The sequence below is a fragment of the Cheilinus undulatus genome, linkage group 2, assembly GCF_018320785.1.
Source record: "Cheilinus undulatus linkage group 2, ASM1832078v1, whole genome shotgun sequence".
In the NCBI taxonomy this organism is placed as follows: Eukaryota; Metazoa; Chordata; class Actinopteri; order Labriformes; family Labridae; genus Cheilinus; species Cheilinus undulatus.
The window spans coordinates 9,968,057-9,993,320 of NC_054866.1; the positions used below are offsets into that span (position 1 = coordinate 9,968,057).

Below are 25,264 nucleotides of genomic sequence, written 5' to 3' on the forward strand. Positions count from 1 at the left end.
TGTAGCTGAAGAAAACTTCAGTACCCTGCCCTTCAAGAATTGCGTCATTGTCTAAAATTTCTTTACTGAATGACGGAAAACTGCTGTTGCCTGTGGGCACATCCAGTGCATTCAGACTTCCATTACTTTCTGTCAATTTTGCTATGATGCAGCTTGATGCCAATGTCAAAAAATGTTTTTATATCATTCTACATTCAGTACTGAATCATGATAAAGTGAAAACTGAATTTTAGAAATGTATTGTGACAAAAAAATGAAATTTCTAAATGACAAATATTTGGACCTTTGCAAAAACACTTGAAACCTAGTTCAGGTTCCTTTAATTTCTCTGGATCTTTTGTGAGATGTTTCTACACCATGACTGGAGTCTACCTATGGTAGATCAAATTGATTAGACATGATTTGGAAAGGCACGTTCCTATATATCAGAACAAAAACCAAGCCATGAGGTCAAAGGAACTGCCTGGAGAGCTCAGAGACAGGATTGTTGCACAGATCCAGGGAAGGCTACAAAAGAGAGTTTGTTGCCTTGAAGGTTCTCAGGGGCACAGTAGCCTCCATAATTCTCAAATGGAAGAAGTTTGGTACAACCAGGACTCTTCCAAGAGCCACCCAAACTGAACAATTAGGAGAAAGGGCCTTAATCAGAGAGGTGACCAAGAACCTGATGGTCCCTCTGAGAGTGCTTTCAGACAGACACGGATCTGGTTCTGGCTCTCGTTCTGTTCTGGAGTCTCAGAACCTTGGTTCTTTTTGGTGAACCAGACCGCATTCACACCATTTAAGCAGAAGTAAAGTGGGAGGACATGACAGACTTGTTTCACCACCTCCAGCTCCACTTTTGCCCAAGTCTTTCCTGCTGTCCTATTCCTTCTTCAGTTTCTTGAGTTAATTATTTGGTCTGGTGTTCAGGTGAATCCAACCTTCGCTATCTCTTCCACAAGTTCGGCATACAACTTGTCCCTCCTTGTACAACTCTCCAGCTCCACCTGGAATTCTGCCAATGCCCAGACTGCAAATTAAACATTTTTTCTACCCAGCAGACCACTTTTTCCCCATTTTCTGTTCAACTTCACAACCTAGAAAGTGACACGCCCACTGATGATGTCACCGTTCCCAAGAAAGAAACAGTTTTTTTTGGTTCCAGCTGAGAACAAACTTTTCAGGTTCAGAAACAATTTTTTCTTGGTTTGAACACGCCGGCCGGTTCAAAATTAGGTTCAGGAACTGGAACCGGCACATAGCCCTGCCAGTCTGAAATACCTATGACTGAGCTCCAGAGATCCTATGTGGAGATGGGACAAAGTTCCAAAAGGACAACCATCACTGCAGCCCTCTGCTGATCTGAGCTTATGGCAGAGCAGTTAGATAGAAGCCTCTCCTTAGTGCAAAACACATGACACCCTACTTGGAGTTTGCAAACACCCCATGTGAAAGCCAAGCAGCCTTTTTTCCTTAGCCCCTGCTCCACACTTGTATCTAAGAAAAGCGAAAGCCCTCATAAAGATCCACTAGGGACTCTGGGAGGGTTTTTACCAGATGCCTTCCTGAAAAATAATATGATAAAATTATTTCAAATCATATATTTTACCAATTTTTAGAAGAATACATGCATGGACTTATATAAATGTAAAATAAGAACATGGTCACTTGGTGAAATTTATGCTAAAATCAGAATAATGTCCTGAAAATGTGGGTCTGTACCTAATTATTTTATTTAGTGATGTGTATTTACGGTCCAACAACGTGTCAAACATTTTCAGGAACAGTGTGGGTCCCTGTTCTCTGGCACCTTTTTTTGGGGATTGTGGGCTAAAAAGTTTGGGAAAAGAGTATACGCAAAGTTTTTTGTCGTATTGGCGTTTCATCCACATGGAAACAGTGTTTTGGGTGACTGTAAATGATACTTTTTGGAAATGGGTCCCAGAGCGCACAAATCCATAAATGACTTCCATTTTGTCTCTGTGGGGACAGCCAGCCGCATCTTTCTTGGAACAATTACGTCACACGTTGCGTAGCTCTCTTAAGACGCCTGTGGGGGTCTGGCCAAAACAACGATGGCAGGTAACACGGTTGTGTTTGTGCTGCAGAAGCTACTGAGCTTGTTATGGCTTTTACAGCAAAATCTGATGCTCCTTTATCACCACCGCAAAATGCACACACCATATGTTCTTAAATCCAACACGGGGAACAACCAGAAGGGCAACTAGAAGAAAGTTTGTGCCAGTTTTCTGTGATCTTCTTCTCTTTTGGTGCATTTCCGTGGCAGCAACACAGCGCCATGGACAGGCTTGGCATGTGCACTACAGCGCTTTCAGTTGTTTTCAGTGGTTCCGTGCTTTTCCGGATATTTCCTGAAACAATCCCATCTTTACAGAAAACTTTTTCAAAACGAAATGGCAATATATCGTTTTCGTCGCTGTGTGGACGGGGCCTGAACAACACAAGCTGATGACTTCAGCACTGCAGAACAGCAGCAGCTCATTGATGTCTCCTCAGATTCAACAATGCCATTGAGAGCCTTGGCCACTCTCTCTTCTTGTATCCTACACGTATGACGTTGTTTTTTTTTCTGCTGTTGCTGCAATTAAAACAAATCAAAGCTGGACATTGGAAATTGCCTGAGATTGTTAGTCTCACAGCTGCATTCAAGACTCAGGAGATCTGTAGCACCAAATAGCCCACAGTAGTCACTCAAACTATGGCAGGACTTACAAATCTTGTAAGTGTTTGTTAAGGTTGTATTTTCAGAGAACTGTTAATCTTCAGGGAGTTAGAATTTTAAAACTCAAAACCTCACTGAAACCTGTTGCTTTCATATTTTGTCTTTGCATACCTGCTAGATGGGGCAAATTTTTGCATTAACCCAGCGACAGAGGAGGAGGACTGGAGGGGTTTGTTGGTATGATTTTTGGCATAAGCAGAGGAAAATGACTGACTTACTTTAAGGGACCTGAGATGAAAATTAGAAAGGCCTTCTCCCCTCTAAAAAGTCGGCAAAAGCACTGCTGCTTAAACACTAATAATGAAGCAAAAAACCTTGGAGGTAATATTGGACAGAAATTTAAATTTCAAAAGCCACATCAATCAAATCACAAAATCTGCATTTTATCATCTTAAGAACATACCAAAAATTAGAGACTTTCTGTCAGCATCCGATGCAGAAAAAATAGTTCATGCATTTGTTTCAAGTAGACTGGACTACTGTAATAGTTTATTTACTGGCCTCCCAAAATCTTCTGTTCAATGGTTACAGCTTATTCAGAATACTGCTGCTAGAGTTCTGACCAGAACGAAAAAGTTTGAGCACATCAGTCCTGTCCTAAAATCCCTCCACAAAGCACTGAATGGCCTTGCTCCTTAGTACATCAGAGACATGCTGATAAGTTATACAACAGTTAGAAGTGGTCTGCAGGTAGCGGCCTTTTGACTGTTCCACATATAAGTTCCATGGCAGGAGAGGCTGCTTTCAGTTTTTATGCCCCTAGTAAATGGAACGCCCTGCCTGCAGACCTGAGAGGGGCTCCAACACTAAATACTTTAAAAAGCAGATTGAAAACGTTACTTTTTGCATCAATTTACAGTTAGATTTCACTGCCTGCTTTCAGTATGTGTGTTAGTGTGCATGTTGTGTAATCTAATCTGTGTGGATCATTTTGGTGTACATGTTGAGCTTTTACCTCTGCTCGGAATCTGTATATCTTGTTCCTAATTTGCAATACAATGATTGTTGCCATCACTTGTTTTTGACTGTGAAGCACATTGTGTAGCCCTGTGTATGAAATGTGCTATATAAATAAAGTTTGATTTGATTTGATGCTTCCATGACTGTTTTTACACATAACTAGCAGCATTTATGTCTACACGCAAGAGAAACTTTGGCATGGAGTCAAATGAAAAAGTTCTTTGACAGCACAAAACATGCCAAAGTCTTCAGGAGGTAGATTACTACAATTGCTTCATAACAAGGTCAAATTAAATCAAAGTCCTGATTCATGCACAGTCCTGATAAGAGTTATTGGTGTTGAAGGTAACCATTGACCTCCTAACCTGTTCTCCATGAGGGTGTCGCTTTGAGGCTAAGATCCACTGCCATGGATAGATGCTGCCTCCCCATACGTAGACCCATCCCTCCATCGGTCATTATAAAAACTCGGCTCGTGTTGGAGTTTTCCAGTCTCGTTATGAGCTCCACCAGGTAAGAAGAGCAGCTGCTGGATTTTTGAGGAGGAAGAGTTTCTTTTCCTTGTATCTTATATGTTTGATTGTTTATAGTTATAACTTTGGGATGATGATATTCCCCTTGTAGTCAGATTTTAACATTTATGAGTATTTGGATCATTCCTTCTTCCAGGTTGTCAGTAGAATCAGAGATACAGGTTGTTAGTTCTTTGACTGCGACTGACTTTACAGCCTGGATCAGGATTATGCAGCAGTTCAGAACAAATCTCCTTGAGCCCTCTTTCTTATTGTAACTAAGCCTAATCTGCACAGATTACAGGCTCTTTTAACAGGCAGCCATATGCTGAGTGAGATCTTACCTGGACAAATGCAAGGATAAGCGTACACGCTCAATAGCAGTGCACTTCAGCTACAAGATCTATTAGACGCACACTTCCATGATTTATCTGAGTTTGGTAAATTTCTTTGCATTGTAAAGACTTCTTTGAAATGTCATGTGTTATAACTGTTGCCCCCTTTCTCTGCTCCAGACCCCCATCATGAACTACCTGGCTCTCACTTTGGCCCTTCTGCTGGCCGTCGGTGAGTTCTGAATTCTTTGGTTCTGGAGAGTAAATGGGGCAGGGTGGTGTGGCGCGCTCTGCAGGAGTGCAGAAGGAGAGCAGAGTGGGCAGAGGAGGAAGATGCTGCGAGAGAGCACGGACAGCAGTTTGTTTGTCTGGGCTACTGTGCTAAAAGAAGCGGCCACCAGAGTACTGGGTGGAGTGGGGAAGGACAGGAGGCACGCACACTTTATCACAACTCTCTGCTGCAAAAATCAGGACATGGTGGGGGTGAAAAGGCTTCACCCCTCCCCCACTGCAGGCCTGACCAAACCGCTGGGCCATGGGACTAACATCAGGAGGCTACTGGACTGTTTACTGCTGACTGGACACAAGGCTGAGGCATTTTAGGGACCCCTACCAGTTTTTAGCTGTTTTCATTGCTCTAGCCTTTCTTTCTCCACACTTGTGTCATTATCCCTCATGTCAAACTTAAAACCAAAGGTGTTTGTGCCTTTGAGATTGTGGCAGTGATCTGTGGAGGCTTTTCAAAAGTGGCTCAAAACCATCTCTTTAAATTGGCCTCTGACCTCTTGATGTGATTTTGCACAGTCTGACTATTTCTGCTTTATCGTAGCTCTTTGTATGAATTTTTGTTGTCCTGCTCTTTAATGGCATTGTTGTGTAAAGAACTTTATGACTTGCTTTGTGAAAGGTGCAATATCAGACTAAATTAGGGTTGCCACCTTGGATTTGTTAAAAAAAGGGACACTTGACCAAATGTTTGGGATGGAGGGCTCGGGCATTATTACCAGTTCAGACTGACCAAATTAACATAAAATTTGGCTTGTTTTTTTCCGTGCTGGTGGCTTGCATGTATTTGCTCCATCTCCTTCCTCGTCAGTCGTCTCTCCTCCCATTTCAAATGAAGATGCTAAAACTTGGTGAAAAGAAGACCTCAGTGTGGACGTCTGCTAATTCAGCTTGCTGTCTCTCTTCGGTCAACTTTCCCTCCCTGCTTGCGTGAGCCGCTTTGAGCGCTGGCGTGCGTGTGACACACACATAGACGGGAAGAAAACAGAGACAATTTTAAATAGCCATAGAAGCACGGGGGACCTTTCTAGACTACAGAACGAAGGAAATCAAATGAGGTTTTTGCATTTTCCCCAAAAAGCGGGACAAATTGTGTCCTGGGAGAGATTTTTTTTTTCCCGGGACAGCTGGTAAAGAAAGAGAACAATTCTGGGAAAAACGGGACAACTCTAGACTAAATACTTAATTTGTACCTGGCATCTTTTTAAGAGTTGACTGTTTTACCTTTTCCCTCCTCAGGCTCACAGGCTGCTCACATCCCTTCCATGACTGCTGAAGACATACCCGTATACATGCAACAGTTGAGGAGGCTGTGGATCACCACTTGGCCCATGGTAAACAACGTATTGGCACAGCCCTGGAGGGTGATAAATCCTGAAATCAGGTAAAGTCAGGACAATTTTCCTGTGTAGTTTCACTTTCTATTATTCATACTTGCAGAAAAAATTGTTTGCTGTATTGTTGTCATGAGGTGCCTTTTTAAAGCCTTTAGTTGCTCATTGTTGGTTTTATTTACAGTGTGCTTATATGGTGTTGCACCCCCTTTTGTTTTTCTCTCAGTGCTCAGGTCAAATCCCTTTTGCAAATGGTACAGGCAAACATCCAAGACAAGATCCAGGGAACTCAAGAAACTGTCCGAACCGTTTCTGATGCTGTCCACCACCGTAATGGAAGCCACAGCAGAAATGCGAGAATCCATTATGGCGGAAATTGATAACCTTAAATTACAGCTTGATCCCCACCGTGAAAAAGCACAAGAAGTTTTCAGCAGCCACCTGGAGCAGTACCAGACCATAGTTGGACCCATCGCTGAGGAATACCAAAGAAGGAGTGAAGCTGAAATGGCTGCCCTCAAGGCCAAGCTGGAGCCAATCGGGGAAAATCTGAGAGAACTAGTACCACGTAATGTGGAGGAAACCAAGAACGCCCTAATGCCTATTTTGGGATTTTTGAAGTCAAGGGGGGAAACATGGTTGCAGACAGCAAAGGAGCATGTTGGCCCCTACATCCAAGCATACAAGACTGAGATCAAGAACTTTGTAAGAAATACAAAGGAGAGGGCAGGACGGATCACAGATGAAGAGTGGACATCCCTGCGTGAGAAGGTCACAGCACACGGCCAAAAAATTGCTGAAAATCTCATGGAAATTAAGAGGGATATCTTTGGTTAGTCATCCCTAAATCCGCTCTACTCTGTTCTTTTAACCCCACCTTTCTATATCCAAAATCCATTCCACCTTCATCTCCATGACAACTTTCAACAAACCTTTGAATACACTCACACAACCACATGCTTCACTCTCTACATGTCAGGCCGAGCTTCTCTCATGTATGTGAATTTACCATCATGTGTCCGAATGATTCTATTGTGATGAGGAATAGATCAATAAACATCTGACTGTTATTACAACCATGATCTCTGGCTATGATTTGAATGGATGTATCACTTAGATCAGGGGTGTCAAACTCAATCACAGCAAGGGCCAGAGTCTGGATTCAGGACCACCCTTAGGGCCTAACAGGGTCACACTTTTAACCATAAACTGTCAACCTTGCTTCACCGGTAATAAAATATGAAAATCCCCCCAAAAAACAACTTAGTGCTGATGATAAATGATTTTGACATTTAAAAAGTTAAAAAGATAAGTTTAAAGGCTCCTACTCTGAGAAAAGAAAATGTATTAGTTCAAAAAGGTCAAAACATGAAATCAAAAAATTATGTTTTTTTTAATGGCAAATACTTTAGGAATAAGTCAATCATAAGCTTTAAAGGTCAAAATATGAAATAAAATCTGTAATCATTAAATTAAAAGTCAAAATATGATTCAAAATGTTAAATTGTGAGTCTAAAAGGCTTATGAAGTCAAAGTTTACTGTTGAAAATATGAGGTAAAATACAAAATAATTGTTTAAAAAGGTCAAAATATACTTCAAAAAGAACCCTGCATGATCAGACAAGTTTGTCTTGTTGGATAGATATTTGTATGTCTCAGATGTTTATTTAACTAAAATCCTCACTAAAAATCCCACATATCTACATCTTGAGTTCATATCAGCTCATAAACTCACCAGGAGACCGCCATGTTTTGATCCACATCACATTAGTGTGACATTACGGTTCCGCAGCGCTCCTCTCCTCGCTAAGCAGTGACTGTTTTTCAGACGGTTTTGTTGCTTGCAGCTGTTGCTGCCATGAGTTTGCTGCGCGTTGGTTTTGTCTCCCTGCTGTCAAAGCTCTGTCATTCTTCTAAGTTTTACCTCAATAAAACTCCCTACAAGTGAGGAATTCACTATATAGTGGAGGTGTGCTTGGAGATTTTCAAAATAAAAGTATTATGTACATACGAACGAAGCTTCTCCAAAGAAATGCTGAAGTGGACTTTTAATTTGAAAGGCGCAATCAGGAAGTCCTTTCAGTTATCTTTACCTGAACCGTGTGGAAACAGAAAGCTTCATAAAGTAGTGATGTGCGATACCACTGATTTCCTTTCCGATCCGATACCAAGTAAAATTCAGGCTGGTATCGTCGATACTGATCCGATACCAATACTTTCCGTGAATTCTTAATCTTATTTTGATTCAGCCATGTGTGTAGACTCTTAAAACAGCCTACACTAAAACTAAAGAATTAATAGTTTTCATACACTTGCCATTATATATGAAAAGTTATGTGACTCATTGAAATTGCAAGTAAAATACATAATTTAATGAAAATAAAATAAATGTCATAATAACTGCGTAAGTTTGTCAATACCTGCATTTTAAAATATTCCATTAACCATCAGTCAAAAGAAATCAGACTGAAAATAGCACAAGTATTTTATAGATACAAAGTTATTATCAGTCTTATTTATAAAATGTTTTTCAATGTTACAATGTTACAATGTCATTTAGCAGACGCTTTTCTCCAAAGCGACGTACATTTGAGAGCGAGCAGTTGTATCTTTGTTTTTTAAAGCCCACAATGGCTGTTTTATTGCAAGAATTATGCATATTTTAGTAAGACCTAGCCTATGTCATGTGTTATAACAATAGTGTAATGTTTTTAGTATCTGTCTCCCCCTTTTGGTTATTTAAGGTAATTGAATTTCTGTAGTGTAGTTTGCCATCAGATCTGATTGGTTCATTTGGTCACATGACTTAGCTGAGTCACAGTAGGAGCTGTGGTTGGGAGACATTGCCATGCGGTCAGCCTGCTTCATCAGCTGCCTTTCTTTCCTTCCCCGTTCCTGAAAGCATCGCTTGTAAGTTTGTTTTTCACTTGTGGCTTATTATATTGATTCATCTCTGTTGTTTATGTTTCATATTGCCATAAATCAAAATTTAGAAGTGAGCTAATGATGCTGAGAGATAGCCGTACATGATGCTAGTTTTTTCCTATGCTAGTTTTGATAGCTTTAATTTGCATGTAGCACGGCTACTGATTTATGTTGAATTTATGACTGTTTGTAGTGTTTCAGTTATATATGAACCTAATTTCTGATTGATATTCTTGTACAGTAGATTTATGCAGCAGCTGTTTTGTATGCATGTATGATGTGTATTTAATTGCATCATATAACTGATACAGAATTATTTGTATATTTCAGTTATACAAAAATAAAACGAAAGAGAATGACAGCAACAGTAAAGACCTTGCAACTTTACTCCAGCTTCTGACGTCTCTTCAGTCTGTTAGCTATCTGTCGATTTGTGTACGGACAATCACACACATTGAGGACAGAATAGCCTATGTAATCCCCTTTAAATGTTTTACTTTACAGGTAACCTTACCTGACTAAATTTAGGCCTACTGAATGGATGTGAGGTGATCTCAGGGACAAAGATTTTACTCCAAGCTGAACTCATGCAGTTGTTTATTGTGGCATTTCTTAATTTCATTACTGATTTAATGACCATATTTATTAATGAACATTTGAATAGAATGGGATTCCGTAGCTTTAAGAATGCAGGGAACTCATGTTGTTTGACCATTAAAACAAAACCCAAGTCTAGTAGTCAGACGTATATATCACTTTCCCAAAATTCAGGGGCAGTGCTACACATCTCCAACAGCTCCTTATATATTATTATTTTATCCTATATATTATATCCTTATATTATTATTATATATTATTCTCTCTGTCTGCACCTGGATAGTGTCTGCCCGCAGCACTAAAAGGACTCTCGAGTGACGTCTGTCTCGCCCTGGCAGCACCTGTCTCTCTCCTCTCCTGCTCTCTGGATCGCCTCATCATATTCTGTTTTATGATTCTCAGGTGTTTAACGGGGTTTGTGGTGTTGCCACAATACTTAACTGTCTTCTTACACACATCACGTGCCATATCGTTGCTGTTTGTGGTTCTGAAATGTCCACGTGCGATCATGCGTTTTAGCTAGCAGCATTGCGCTGTGAATCTGTGACGCTCTTACAGAGCCGTATTACGCATGTGACTGACAGGCGAAAGAAGAAGTGGTTCCTACCAACTGGGAATGATACAACAAGTTCGTGATAGTTTTACTTTCCATTGTGTTCCTGATAATGGTAAACTATATATTTGTTCACAGTTGTTAAAATATCGATATTTTCACATGAGAATCGATTCTAGAACATAAATCTCTGGTATTGGAAGGATCGATATTTCAGTATCGATCCGCACATCACTTTCATAAAGAAGAGAAGTTCGGGGAACAACTTTATTAAACAGACGCATTTTAGCTCGTGGCCTTCATCTGGTTCATCACAAAAACAGATTTCAAACATTTTCTACCCATGTGGACATAAATACTTGCTACAACAAGGTAAATATGGCTCTGTATTTATCATTTTCCTGTCGAGATGGACAGATAACCGCTCATGGTGCAAATATAAAATAGAAGAGACCTCTAATTTTAGGGTCCTCCATGTGTGAGACGTGCTGCGTTTCTGAGATGTAGCCCTAACACTGGCTACCGCTCTGAAACAGGTTACTGCACAGGAGCAGTGAGGATCACACCACTGAACTGTGACGTCACCGTGCCAGCGCAGACCAAAACATGGCGGTCTCCTGGTTAATTTACAAAGTCAAATGACTCAAAATGCAGATATCTTGTGAGTTTTTTAGTTCAATAACTATATGAGAGATACAAATATCTATCCAACAAGATGAACTTGTCTGATCATGCAGAGTTCTTTGTAAAAATTAGAATTCTGAATCTTAAAGCACAAAGTTTTATACCAGAAGTCAAAATTAGGAGTTAAAATGCTCAAAGTAAGACATTTTTGTGACTTAATAAGAATATCTTAAATTCTCAAGGATAAGTTCACATTTTATACTTCTGCAGACCTCATAGTGATGGGCCAGTTAGCACAGTAACATGAGATCATGTTGCGGGTGGGATTTTACCGTTCCACGGGCTGGATTTGGACCCCGGGCCTTGAGTTTGACATCTGTGACTTGGATGTAGAGTAGTTTACCTTTTTACCCATTCATTAGTTTTCTACGCTGAAGCCCACCTAAGCCCGATGATGGCTTTTTAACCTTTATGCTGTCCTCGAGTTTGGCTCGTTTTCAAGCGTTTTTACTGAATAAATTTGGGATTCATTGATGTAGTTGCCTAAGAATAACATGGATGTTTCCTACAACACATAGTCCAAAAAGGTTCATTATGTCTGTGCTTAATGATATACTTTTACTTTCGTCTATAACAGACAAAAAAAGTTTTGAGTTCATACCTTTACACGTTTCGACCTTTCCGTTTTCATCAGAAGTGTCACCTGATGGTAGTGTGACGTGTCCTTATCAGCTGAGGGTGTGAACTAAAAGCTTTTTTGTCTGTTATAGATGAAAGTATAAGTATTTCCTACAACACACTTTGAAAACACCCTGGATCAGCTTTTCATAAACTTCAGTATTCTATGACAACAACACTGAGACAACAGATTACTTTGACTTTCAAAGGTTTATTTGCTGTTGTGCATTTATGTAAACAATAAAATAAATACTTTAAAAATGAGCAGTTATCACATACAGAGCAGAGCAGAGTCGAGTGGTGCTTCTGACATGCACCATGAACGGATCACAGTACAATCTGAGGAAAGCAGAGCATTGACTAAAGAGTTCAAGAGTAGAGTTGGACTGCAAAGACGTGGAAACTGCAGGTAAGAAAAAGAGAAAGTGTTGTGAAGTTTTTGTAACGTGTCATTGATTTAATACGTGGGTTCATCTGCAACTCTGTTACTACCAACAATAATCAGTCCTGGCTTTTGTAAAGTAGTTGCTGTTTGCACCGATGCCTATTTGCATGTGAGGAGAACATTACATTTACATTTACATTACATACATTTTTTTTTACATGCTCACAAATAGGATACAAACACCCAGGGTGCTATTGCTTTGCAAATCAATCTGCTTGATTTACCCTGTGCACATGTGCCATGGATTAGCTATCTTTTCCTGTCATTTGCACAGGTTTAGGAGTGCAAAAGCAGTGCAATTCTTTTGTGTTTTTGACTCTATATATTTATCTTTTTTTCTTAGGCTTGGCTCTTTTGCTCTTCCATTGTTTACTTAACTTCAATATATGACTATATGAGCAGAAATGACAGAAAAATAAAAAATCGACGTTTTCTTAATCATATTTTTGTTTCATAAACATGGAATTTCAGTGCAAATGCTTTCAGATAAATTAACATGCACTGAAAGTGTTTGTGGGGTCACAAAGTACAGTTAATGAGCTGCTGTCATTTATTTATATCAATCAGGTATCTGCAAAATCACTCACATTTTTGGGTTCCCTGTCTGCTCTGACACTAACGGCTCCACTAAAAGGTCAGTTCTAAAGGGGGCTTATAACTCTGACCTGGTAGTTTTTGGTTTCAGTGAAATAATTTTGTTTCTGTGTGTAAATTAAAATAATATAAGCATCCAATATAAAACTAGGATGTTTGGAAAAGCTGTGTTAAAAACTCTCCACTCTGTTTAACAGCGCTTGGGAAATACTCAAGATAAAGTAGGGAGGCTAATAATTATGTCCTTATGTGTGTTGTCATTTTTGGAAGTGTTATATTTTTCCAATATGACAGAGCTCCAGTTACTCTTGAAGATCTATGAAGAATATACACTATACATCCTTAAGGAACACCTAAAGTTACAGGTGGACACTCTAACTCAGTGGATAACTTCCCTCATGGTGTAAATGTGTCTAACAAAAAAACAACAATCCATTGGAAACATAATCAAAAGAGCCCCAACAGGGATCACTGTACAACAGGCCATATGCAAACACATCTAAACACTTTTCCCAGGGGCATGATGGGGAACTTCCCCCTAACATCCACCCAGATTTTAAAATGCAGTTTAAAATTACACTTAAGGGGTTCAAATCAGCTCAGAAATGTTAAACCCTGAGATATCAACACTCCAGTTTTGCTGTTTGTGGATCTGATGAGGAATCACTTCGTGCTTCTGTGCAGTCAACAGAGGTGGAAAAAGTACAACAGTATTGTTCTCAAGTAAAAAGTACAGTTATTCTGGTTAAAACTTAAGTTAAAGTAAAAGTACCGATTTAAAAATGTACTCCAAAAGGTACAAGTACCCCCCAAAACATACCGAGTTACAATATTTTTTTTCGGAGGAGTCTTATTTTTTCAAGTAAGAATTAACAGAGTTACAAGTCATCTCAAAAGAGCCACATGTGAATGCTGATTTACGTAAGTATGTCCAGAATGCTGCTGCTAGCGCTAAAAAGTGTAGCACATCCATTTTAAAAGTCCTAAAATTTTAAAACTTGTTTTTAAAATACTCCATCGCTTGCTTACTTCCTATTTATCTGAACTTTTAATCCTCTACAATCCAACACTCTCATCACTCTCATCACCCTTTTTCAGTTTGTAGTGGACATTCTGAGCAGTAATAATCACATTCAAGATGACGGAATCAGTTGCCCCCTCACATTAGATCTGCCAACTCACCAGGTTTGTTTGAATCAGTTTAAAGTGCTATTTTTCTTTCCTTGACCTATGACTCAAATTAGACTGTTCTCTTATACCTCTTTCTATTAACACAACATTCCCAGTGTTAACATCTTCTCACAGTCTCTGTTTATTGAGCTGTTTTGTATGTACATGTTTATTTGTATCGAGCCTTTCTCTATAAAGCACTTTGGTTGGCTCATGCTGTTTTTAAATGTGCTATATAACAAATTTGATTCTGACTGGTTCTGTATATTCATAGGAAGAAAGAAAATGTTGCCTTCTCTGTATCAGGTTAATGATTGTCATTAATAATACGTGGAAATCACTTGATGCCAAGTGGTTTGTGTTCCTTGCGTAACATTTGTTCCAGCCGCCCACATACAAACTCATGTCATCAATGTGTAACAAAAAGCTGGAAAAACATCGAAAGCGTCAATAGAAATGCTTCCTAAAAGCACTGTTGATTTCTGTAAAAATAGGTGTCATTAAAAAATATCTCAACAGAATCCTTTTATAACATTGCACCACCTCAGCCTGTACACAGTTAACAGTCGAAAAAACACAGTGTTTCACAGATAGAAATGACGAGTTGAGGGGGGTTTCTTTTCATCTACCAAGGAGGAGGATGGATAGTTTTAAGTTAGGGGTGTCAAACTCAAGGCCCATGGGCAAAATCAAGCCTGTGGACACTTATACCGGGCCAGCAAAATTATGTCATATTATCATTAAAAAAGATATATTTATAGGTCATTATTTTGAATTTTATCTCAGGTTTTAACCTTTTTAACTCCTAACTTTGACTTGCAATCCCGTATTTTGACCTTTTAGTCATCTTGCTCTCTGTCCCTGCTCTCTTCACCTCCATCATCCTCACCTTGCTCTGTATCCCTGCTTTCTTCACCTCTCTTATCCTCACCTTGACCTCCATCCCTGCCTCGTTCACCTCCATCATACTCACTTTTTCTATGTCCCTGCTTTCTTTACCTCCATCATTCTCTTCTTGCTCTTTGTCCTTGCCATCTTCTCCTCTATCTTCTCTTCCTGCTCTCTGTCCCTGCTTTCTTCACCTCCATTGTTCTCTTTTTTCTTTGTATTGCTGCTTTCTTCTCCTCCATCATCCTCTTCTGCTTTCTTCACCTCCATCACCCTCATTTTGCTCTCTGTCCCTGTTTTCCTCACCGCCATCATCCTCATCTTGTTCTTTGTCCTTTTCATTTTTCTCCTCCATCATCCTCTTCTTGCTCTCTGTCCTGGCTTTCTTCACATCCATCATCCTCAACTTGCTTTCCATTGCCGCTTTCTTCTCCTCCGTTGTCTTCTTCTGGCTCACTGCTTTCTTCTCCTCCATCATCCTCTCCTTGCTTTCTGTCCACTGTCAATATATATTCAGAAAAGTCTACAGTACTATAAATGTATTTCTTTACTTCTGTATTTGATGCAAACTTCAGTCTGTTGACCATGTCATGTAGTCACTTTTGATTCAATAGTGATCCTTATTATTAAAAAAGTCAAATTTATAGAACACACAGGCTTCTCAAGCACCCTCCCACCATCACCTACATGGGCCCGGATCTCCTTTTTGCTCCTTGTGCTACACCTACACTTCTACCTACTCCTCTTCAGACACACTCAATTTTGTTTATTTTTGTATGTTGTTTTAGATTTTTATATTGTTCAAAATACGGTTATTCATTCAAATAAACTACAAGTTAAAAAATAGTTACATAAGTTTTAATCAGGCGCTTGTTGTCTCAGGCCACTTTGTAATCTAAAGTCGGTTTCATTGTCATTTTATCAGCCTGTGACACAACTATAATGGTTTAGATTATTGCAGAAAAATCATTGTCAGAAGTATGTCCAAAACAAAATGAGACAAGTTAGAAATTTCTTTAAAAGCACAAAAAATGTTCAAACCTTCTTGATACGTATTACTCATAGATAGAGGCAGATTGAACCACCGATTTTAATACATAAACCTCTACTAAAGTCCTGATTCATGTTTGGTGCTGATAAGGACTGTTGGTGTTTGTGCTCTGGTTGATTGTTTGCCCTGTAGGTGACCATTGAACTCCCAACCCACTCTCCATGAGGGTGAGGGTTTGAGGCTGAGGTCCACTGCCATGGGGACACGCTGTCTCCACATCCGTAGACCCATCCCTCCATCGGTCACCATAAAAACTCTGCTGATGCTGAAGTTCTCCAGTCCTGTCACAAGCTCCACCAGGTAAGAAGAGCAGCTGTTGTTACTGTTACTGTGTTTTTGAGGAGGAAGGAAAAATACTTCAGAACAGCTTTATTTCTGTCTCTCCATTAGCTTGTGAAATATTAACCCCTGTGTCACTGATGGATTTGATTGTATGAAGCTGTAACTTTGATAATGTTCATCTTGCAGTTGAATTTTAGCACTATTTCAATGATTCCTGCTTCCAGATGATGAGTAGGATCAGAGATACAGGCTGTTAATTATTTGACTGTGATTGAACTTTACAGCCTGGATCAGGATGAAGCATTTTGAGCTCTGTCTCTCATTGTAACCGGGCCTTTTAGACACACACACTTCCATTATTTATCTGAGTGTTGCTCATTTCTTTGCATTGTAAAAACTTCTTTGTGTTTGCTGAATTTTACAATAACCATTTTCCCTTTTTCTCCTCTCCAGACCGCCATCATGAAGTACCTGTCTCTTGCTCTCGCCCTCCTGCTGGCTGTCGGTGAGTTCTGAATTCTTTGGTTCTGGAGCGTAAACAAAGAGTCTTTACCTGTATGAACATCTTAGTTCATCATAACATGATAGTTCAAATAATTCTACCTGGAACCTTCTTTACAGAAGAGGATAAGTTAAACCTGTGAAGGAAAAACATTAAAGGGCAAATCAAGAATAAAATAAAAATTTCTAGACTAAAGTTGAAATGCAATTTCAAGAAAAAAGTCGAAACTTGCTAGTACAAACAGTGGATTAGTGAGTGTATAAGAGCTAAATAGACAGAATGTCTATGTTATATCCAATTGTGAACTATAGCTTCACATGTTAATCAATATAAGGCATTTTTTAGAGAAAATTATAATTCTCTGCTGCTGTCTTAAACACTTGAACATTAACAGGAGATAACCTGTAGTGATGCAGGGGTGACAGACTGAACCTCAACACCTAATTGGAGAGCAAAAGAAGATTGATCACTAGTTTATTGATCATGGACAGTACGTGTGGTTCTTTGGAAACTCTAGTTAAAAGTATGCGTACATGAAGCCATAGAGCACTATGTTACATTTTTGTATGGAATTTAGAAAATAAACATGTTTTTATTGCTGTCATGCAGCAGCTTCATGCCTTACCTTCAGAAATGTCTGCATTTGTTTAAACTGATTTTGCTTATCCTGTGTGATTGCATCACATTACTATATTTTATAAACTACAACAAACAGCCGATCTTAGACACTGTGTTTCTGAGCTAACAGAGGAAGAATCACTGTTGTTAAATCCAGTTCTGAAGGATAGGGCATTCAGAGCAGTGTTGTAGTCAGGCCACCAAACCTCGAGTCCCGAGTCCTGAGTGTTCAAGTCTGAGTGCACCAAAGAAAAATCAGAGGTTAGTCAAGTTGAGTCCCCACTACATATGTTCAAGTCCTAGACGACACCCTAGTACCTAAAACCCAATAAAAATTAAATTATTAATCATTTTAAGCCAATCCAGCATCCAAGGTGGGCTACATTGATGTGTTAATTAATTTATGATTGTCTTCAACTTTTAATTTTAAAGGACTAGTGGAGCTGTTTACAACAACTGTGCACGAATAAAACCAAACATCTAAAGATCAGTGGTTGAGTGGCCTTAGAGACAGAGTTCATTTTGGCAACTGTTTTTGTTCTGGTCTTTGGACAAAAATATGTTAAGTTTTAGTCACATTTTAGTCATTTCTGTCCTTTTTAGTTTTAGTCTAGTTTTAGTCGACAAAAACTCCAAAACATTTTAGTCTAGTTTTAGTCCATATAAAGTCCTCACATTTTAGTCTGAACTTTTAGTACAAGCATTTATTTTCTTGCCTAAATCTGGTACCAAATCATGGTAGTGTGTTCTCTGCACTCTGCCAAACCTGGGGTCCCTGCTTTCTACAGCTGAGAGGAAGAATAGATACAGATGCATTTGCATTTTGACAGATTTACCCGCAGTGGAGAAATATCACAGATCAGCGAAAGTCTAACAAAAACTAAATTACATTTTAGTTTAGTTTTGGTCAGTTTTAGTCATCACAGATCTATTTTCGTTAGCTTCAGTCTAGTTTTGTCATGGAAAAAAGGCTGCCAATGAATAGTTTTAGTCGTAGTTTTAGTCAACGAAATTAGCACTGGCCAGGATGCTAGGATATACAGCATAACAGATTGGAACAGTTTCTCTGTGGAGTTTAGGGAGTCTTTGGTAAAAATGGGCCAAAAGATGTTGCCTCAAACCAATGCACAATTGAAAACTTTAGAATCATTTTATTTTTTACCTAGAAAACCTCTTCTTTCTTGGTCACTATTTTCCCATGGCTTTGGCTACTAGTTTTGCTCTCTTTCATTGCATAGTCACAAAACAACACAGGCTTTCAGGGTATGAAATAAAATGCTTTTTAAATTTTTGGGAGTAAAAATGTTTGAGCCAACGTTGCTTTGTGGTCCATTTTACAAAAAGAACGCACTAAATTCTAGGGAGAAACTGTACCCACCTGTTACAGTGTACAGCCTAGCTTCCTGGCCGGCACCACAGACAATTATATACGTAGACACCTCACTGACTGTGTTTGCCCACTGCAGCTATACGTCAGCATGTCCGCCATATTTCCAGAGGCAAGACCGTTCCATAAACAAATTCAAGTATATAGGGGATGAAGGGTTTTGTTATTGTTTGAAATGTTATTCCATGCCATCTTGTCAGCCCCATGCAGCACAGGAGTGAGGCATCTTGCCCAGGAATGCCTCTGGCAAAATGACGGCGGCGTTGACGTACGGCCCACTGGCCAATGGGGTGTCTACGTATATAATGTCTATGGCCGACACAACCAGCAAGTCCATCTTAAAGAGGCATTGCTCACTGAAATCACAGGATGCTACGTATCTCATTTGATTGAACGTCTTGACATTTTGTTGGGGGGCTAAGCGCACAATCACAAATGCCATCACAGCCATGCTAATAATGGATCTGAGTTTATCCCTGTTAGTAAGATTAATCTTGACAGCCCTAATATCTTCTTAAGTGCAATTTATTTTCCTGCCATCTTCTTAGAGTCTTTGTTTTTTTTTTTTCTCTATATCTTTTGTTTTATTTCCTCTACAGGCTCCCGGGCTGCGCCCATGTCTTTTGATGATGCACCCTCAGCATTAAACCATGCTAGGAGTGTTATGAATATGTACCTGGACATTGTCAAAGACAGTACCCTCAGAGCTCTGGAACAGATTGACCATGCTGAAACCAGGTAATGCCATGTCTTTTATTCTCCAGTCCCACTGTGGTTAACATCTCTTTGCATGATATCCCTTCATATAGTCCTGTAGACTTCTGTTACTCATGGAGGATTTTTTTACAGTATGCTTAAATAGTGTGGCATTTCCTCTTTCAGGGACATGCTGAAAAATCATGTGCAGAACACATACCAGAGGATCAAGGACACTCAGGAAACCGTCCAGCCTATGACTGACGGTGCTCTTGCCACTGCGATCGAAGCCACAAGAGACATGCGTCAATCTATCGCGCAAGAAATCGAAAGCCTGAAAACTGATCTTGAGCCCAAACGTGAACACCTGCGCCAAGTTGTCCAGCAGCACATGGACCAGTACCGTGCCATGATCGAGCCCATTGCCCAGGAGTACCAGAAAAGGCACGAAGCTGAAATGGAACCCGTGAGGGCCAGGCTGGAGCCAGTCATGGGAGAGCTTAAAGAAAAAATAACAACCAACTGGGAGGAGACCAAGGGTGCCCTGATGCCCATCATCGAGTCTGTGAGGGCCAAGGGTCAAACATGGTTGCAGGCCGCAAAGGAGAGTGCTGGCCCTTACGTCCAAGAATACAAGGAGCAAATCAAGAACTACATGACAGGTGCAATGGAGCAGGCTCGTAACATCAACGCTGAAGACTTGCGCGGGAAGGTTGCACCAAAGGCCCAGGTAGTAGCTGGAAAACTCAAGGAAATCATGGAAGACATTGTTGCTGCCATCAACAAGGCCTAAATCTTCTACCTTGGTTCCTTTTCCCCATCTGTCCAAAATCCATTCCACCTTCCTTTCCATTCCAGCTTCCCCGACAAAAGCCTCCCAAAATGAAGCTAACTCCTGTCTCATGAAGCACAACGGCGAGACTCTAATGCTTTCTCCCATGCAAACATCTTACTTTGTTTGACATGCAGGCATTAATACACTCACACACTCACATGCTTCACTATTCATGTCATGGCATATTGCTCTCATGTGTGTGAATTCACCATCAAGTGTCTGAACCTCTGTGTGATGATTGAAAAACAGATCAATAAACATCTGACTGTTTTTACAACTATGATCTCTGACTATGATTTGAACAGTTTATTACTTAGATGTAGAATAATTAACCTTGTTCTCCATTCATGTGTTATCTACACAGAAGCACAAGATGTCCTTCTGCATACCTGCATATCACTTTGTTTCAGTAAAATATCTCCCATGCAAGATTAACACTGAAAAACTACGAGAGTTATTCAAACTGTTGAAGGGCAGGATCAAATTTACCAAAATAAAACACAGGTAAAGCTAAGTCTTTATGGTTTAAGAATGCAGTTGTCAAAAAGCAGAAGTGGCTGTTACTTGTTGAAGCCAATATAAGATACTTATTTTCTATCAGTGATATGTGAGTGGACACCTTAAAAACAGCCTTACAACAGTGAAAGTTCCACATACTTCCTGTTATGCAATTCTTCCTTAAAGCCCCTTTAAAGTAAACTTCAGATGAAACACTGCCACATCTCTGCAGCCACAGTAATGTACAGTTTGACTTTAAATCATGAAAAAGAAGGAAAAGATACAGAATCAAACACAATGCAATACATGCAGACAATAATAATTTAAAAGTCAGATAATGAAGAAATGTGCAGGTTAAACCAAATAAACCCATATGGCAGGGGTTACCAGGTACATTTGCACAAGGGCCAGCTTTAGTCTGGACAGAAACTCTGGGGGCCGGACTTTCAAATACACCAAAATTAAATAAATATTTTGGTCTGAAAGAAATGTAATTGTAGTAGTATTAGATTTTCTTTCAAAACGCAGGGTGTTTTAGGAATTACTAGTGTGTTCTGTCCCCATTACTGTATCTATAATTCACCAGGCCACAAGGAGACAGGCTTGACAACAGAGTCGGCTGGGCCCCTGAAAATCCCAGAGAATGGGCCCTCCCCAATTGTGATTTAGTACTAGTATTAACTGATTTTTGAAACTTTTAACCCCTTTTTGATACTTATTGCCCCTTTTTGCCTCTTTAAACCAATTTTGCAAGATTTTAACACCTTTAAAACACTTTTCCTGCATGTTTTATCCCCTTTGTGCCACTCTTATCCATTTCCTCTTACTCCTCTTCATTACCTTTTCTGTCATTTGTAACCAATTGTTGATACTTTTTGCCCCTTTTTTCTGTTTTACCAATTTTGCCACATTTTAACCTCTTTTCACAACTTTTTCTGCCAATTTTGTCCTTTTTGCCACTCCATAACCCATTTTGCCACTTATCACCCATTTTTTCTACTCTCTAACCCCTTTTAGCCACTTTATCCAGTCATTTTTGCAGCACTTCTGCCAACCTTAACCCTTTTTTAAAATATCTACTAATCATTAAAGTAAATTTCAGTAAAAACAGATCAAATCCAAGTCTTTCTAAAACTATTTCAATATTATTTGTTTGTGGGATGGATTGAACAGCTGCAGACATTTAAAGCCAAAAGGATACTCTTAAAACCACATCTTCTTTTCTGAATTTAATGATCTTTCAGGGGCCAGACAGGAAGCTTTGGGGGGCCTGATATGGCTAAATCTAGTACCAAATCATGGTGCTGTGTTCTCTGGGGTCCCTGCTTTCTACAGCTGAGAGGCAGAATAGCTACAGATGCATTGTATTTAGACAGATTTACCCACAGTGGAGAAATATCATGGATTTTGAATGTCTGACAAAAACTAAATTACATTTTAGTCTAATTTTAGTCATCTTGATGAAAACTAAACTTACTTTTTGTCAGTTTTAGTCATCACAGATCTATTTTTTGTTAGTCTTAGTCTAGTTTTTGTCATGGAAAAAAAGGCTGTCGACGAATAGTTTTAGTCGACGAAATTAACACTGGCTCAGCTTCTGTTCCCTTTGTGCTCCATATATGATCAGTCTTGCCTTAAGACTCCTCCGTGCCTCTTCAAAGACCAGCAGGTGTATGTCCCTGCTAACCTGACATGCAGGGGGCATCAAGGCATTTGGGAAAGACAGGGCTTTTAAAAATAATCTTGAAAGGTGATTGGATGAACGTTCTGTCTGTCACATTCATCAATCAAAGTTACAAAATGTAATGTAGCAGCACGCAGCTCTGCAACAAACCTACCAGTAAACACTACTGTAGTTTAGGAGCTGTGGATTATGATGTGTAACAAACAAAACAGCCTCTCTGCCAAGAGGAGCTTACAGTGTGGCTTTTGCTCTTGTTTGAATAAATAAATGTGGTCCAGTTCTGATTAAAATGCCGATTTACCAATGCTACAGCCAAGCTAACCGCTCCACCAGCTCCCATTGTATACACAGACCCACACTACACCTCCTGCCCCTCTTCCTGTAACTCTTGCAAACTCATGCTAAAGCAGGTAAGCAGAAGAGCAGAAACATCTCTGTCATGAAAAGCTTCCAAAGCTGTTTGTTGCTCTTTTGTGTGTAAAGAAATGTGATAAAACTGCAGCTACTCCCAGAGCTAACACAGAGTCTGGCCAATCAGTCGGCGTTGCAAGGTCATGTCCCTGCATGAACCTGGGTAAATGAGGGGGAGGCACAGACAGTCCTTGTCGAGGTCCCCCCTGAACTCTGTCACCACTGCCCAATAAAAAATATTCACAATCATGGCCTGTATAGTTTCACAGTTTCAAGATCCCCTAAAACCAATTTTTTTTTTTCAATTTAACCCACACTGGTAGATCTAAAATCTGTCTCAGTAGATATGGGTCAAATTTGACCTGAAAAGGCCTCAGTGGGCAAACATTTGTAGCACCTGTACAAAAGTGTTGAATTTTTCTGTATTTTATTTTTGCGTGTTCTGGATTATTTTTGGAAAAGTCATCAAATTTCAGGCTAAAAGAATGAGGTTTAGGGTATTTTTACTTCTGTTAGATGTCAAAATGAGGCAAATTTGTCCCAAAACTTCAACCCCCTAATCAAAAGGAAAACTGGCCAATTTGTGGAGACACTTTGGAATAAATTGAAGGAAAACCACTTTTCTTTTTTTTCAGAAGAAGTGACAACATAAGACCAAACTTGGGCCTTCAAATACAATCCTGAGACAAAGTGGCAGTCAGTGCATTGGATAACACCATCGTCACCTAGGATGAAGAAAGCACCACAAAGCAAGTCCAAATTCAAGACGAGGTTTGCTGTTTTCTGTGTGATTAATAAGCCACTTTCTCTAAACTGCATGTGTTTTTGTTAGGTAACAGCAGAAACTCAGCCAAGAAGGAGTAAAGGCACATGGGGAGAGTCAAAAGCAGAGCCAGGTTCGGAGGTAGACAAAACACACCTGAGCCCACTTGTCAAATATTTGTATGTACTGATCATTTCTTGCCATCAAAATACACAAAACCTGGTGACAAAGCCCTCTGGTGATAGGCAAACATACAGCATCACACACTATTTTGTTTAAACTAGCCTATGGATCAACACACACTCACCAACCTTTGTTACTGGAAACTGCATCAAAACTCTGCCTTTTCAAGATAACTCTGTTTATTTGGTATAACGAGTAAAAATTTGGTGAATTCATAGCGCTAAATCACTGTCTTCTGTTTGTCCTATCAGAGCCGTTCGCCAACGCTGCAAAACTTTAAACTGTGGCTTTGCTCTCCCACACACTGTTATAAATTGTAGCTGAAGAAAACTTCAGTACCCTGCCCTTCAAGAATTGCGTCATTGTCTAAAATTTCTTTACTGAATGACGGAAAACTGCTGTTGCCTGTGGGCACATCCAGTGCATTCAGACTTCCATTACTTTCTGTCAATTTTGCTATGATGCAGCTTGATGCCAATGTCAAAAAATGTTTTTATATCATTCTACATTCAGTACTGAATCATGATAAAGTGAAAACTGAATTTTAGAAATGTATTGTGACAAAAAAATGAAATTTCTAAATGACAAATATTTGGACCTTTGCAAAAACACTTGAAACCTAGTTCAGGTTCCTTTAATTTCTCTGGATCTTTTGTGAGATGTTTCTACACCATGACTGGAGTCTACCTATGGTAGATCAAATTGATTAGACATGATTTGGAAAGGCACGTTCCTATATATCAGAACAAAACCAAGCCATGAGGTCAAAGGAACTGCCTGGAGAGCTCAGAGACAGGATTGTTGCACAGATCCAGGAAGGCTACAAACGAGAGTTTGTTGCCTTGAAGGGTCTCAGGGGCACAGTAGCCTCCATAATTCTCAAATGGAAGAAGTTTGGTACAACCAGGACTCTTCCAAGAGCCACCCAAACTGAACAATTAGGAGAAAGGGCCTTAATCAGAGAGGTGACCAAGAACCTGATGGTCCCTCTGAGAGTGCTTTCAGACAGACACGGATCTGGTTCTGGCTCGTTCTGTTCTGGAGTCTCAGAACCTTGGTTCTTTTTGGTGAACCAGACCGCATTCACACCATTTAAGCAGAAGTAAAGTGGGAGGACATGACAGACTTGTTTCACCACCTCCAGCTCCACTTTTGCCCAAGTCTTTCCTGCTGTCCTATTCCTTCTTCAGTTTCTTGAGTTAATTATTTGGTCTGGTGTTCAGGTGAATCCAACCTTCGCTATCTCTTCCACAAGTTCGGCATACAACTTGTCCCTCCTTGTACAACTCTCCAGCTCCACCTGGAATTCTGCCAATGCCCAGACTGCAAATTAAACATTTTTCTACCCAGCAGACCACTTTTTCCCCATTTTCTGTTCAACTTCACAACCTAGAAAGTGACACGCCCACTGATGATGTCACCGTTCCCAAGAAAGAAACAGTTTTTTTTGGTTCCAGCTGAGAACAAACTTTTCAGGTTCAGAAACAATTTTTTCTTGGTTTGAACACGCCGGCCGGTTCAAAATTAGGTTCAGGAACTGGAACCGGCACATAGCCCTGCCAGTCTGAAATACCTATGACTGAGCTCCAGAGATCCTATGTGGAGATGGGACAAAGTTCCAAAAGGACAACCATCACTGCAGCCCTCTGCTGATCTGAGCTTATGGCAGAGCAGTTAGATAGAAGCCTCTCCTTAGTGCAAAACACATGACACCCTACTTGGAGTTTGC

General features: G+C 39.8%; 2 protein-coding genes across 2 annotated transcripts; both read left to right on the plus strand.

Annotated features, from left to right (window-relative positions):
- The first annotated feature begins 6,484 nt into the window (after nt 1–6,484).
- Nucleotides 6,485–7,210, plus strand: LOC121526126 (apolipoprotein A-I-like). Its single transcript, XM_041812510.1, has one exon. The coding sequence runs from the start codon at nt 6,485–6,487 to the stop codon at nt 6,986–6,988; it is 504 nt and encodes a 167-aa protein (XP_041668444.1). The 3' UTR covers nt 6,989–7,210.
- Nucleotides 7,211–15,872: 8,662 nt separating this feature from the next.
- Nucleotides 15,873–20,273, plus strand: LOC121516277 (apolipoprotein A-I-like). The gene is made up of 4 exons (XM_041797488.1): nt 15,873–15,976; nt 16,412–16,463; nt 19,065–19,203; nt 19,348–20,273. The coding sequence occupies exons 2-4, from the start codon at nt 16,421–16,423 to the stop codon at nt 19,952–19,954; spliced, it is 789 nt and encodes a 262-aa protein (XP_041653422.1). The 5' UTR covers nt 15,873–15,976; nt 16,412–16,420; the 3' UTR covers nt 19,955–20,273.
- Nucleotides 20,274–25,264: the final 4,991 nt, after the last annotated feature.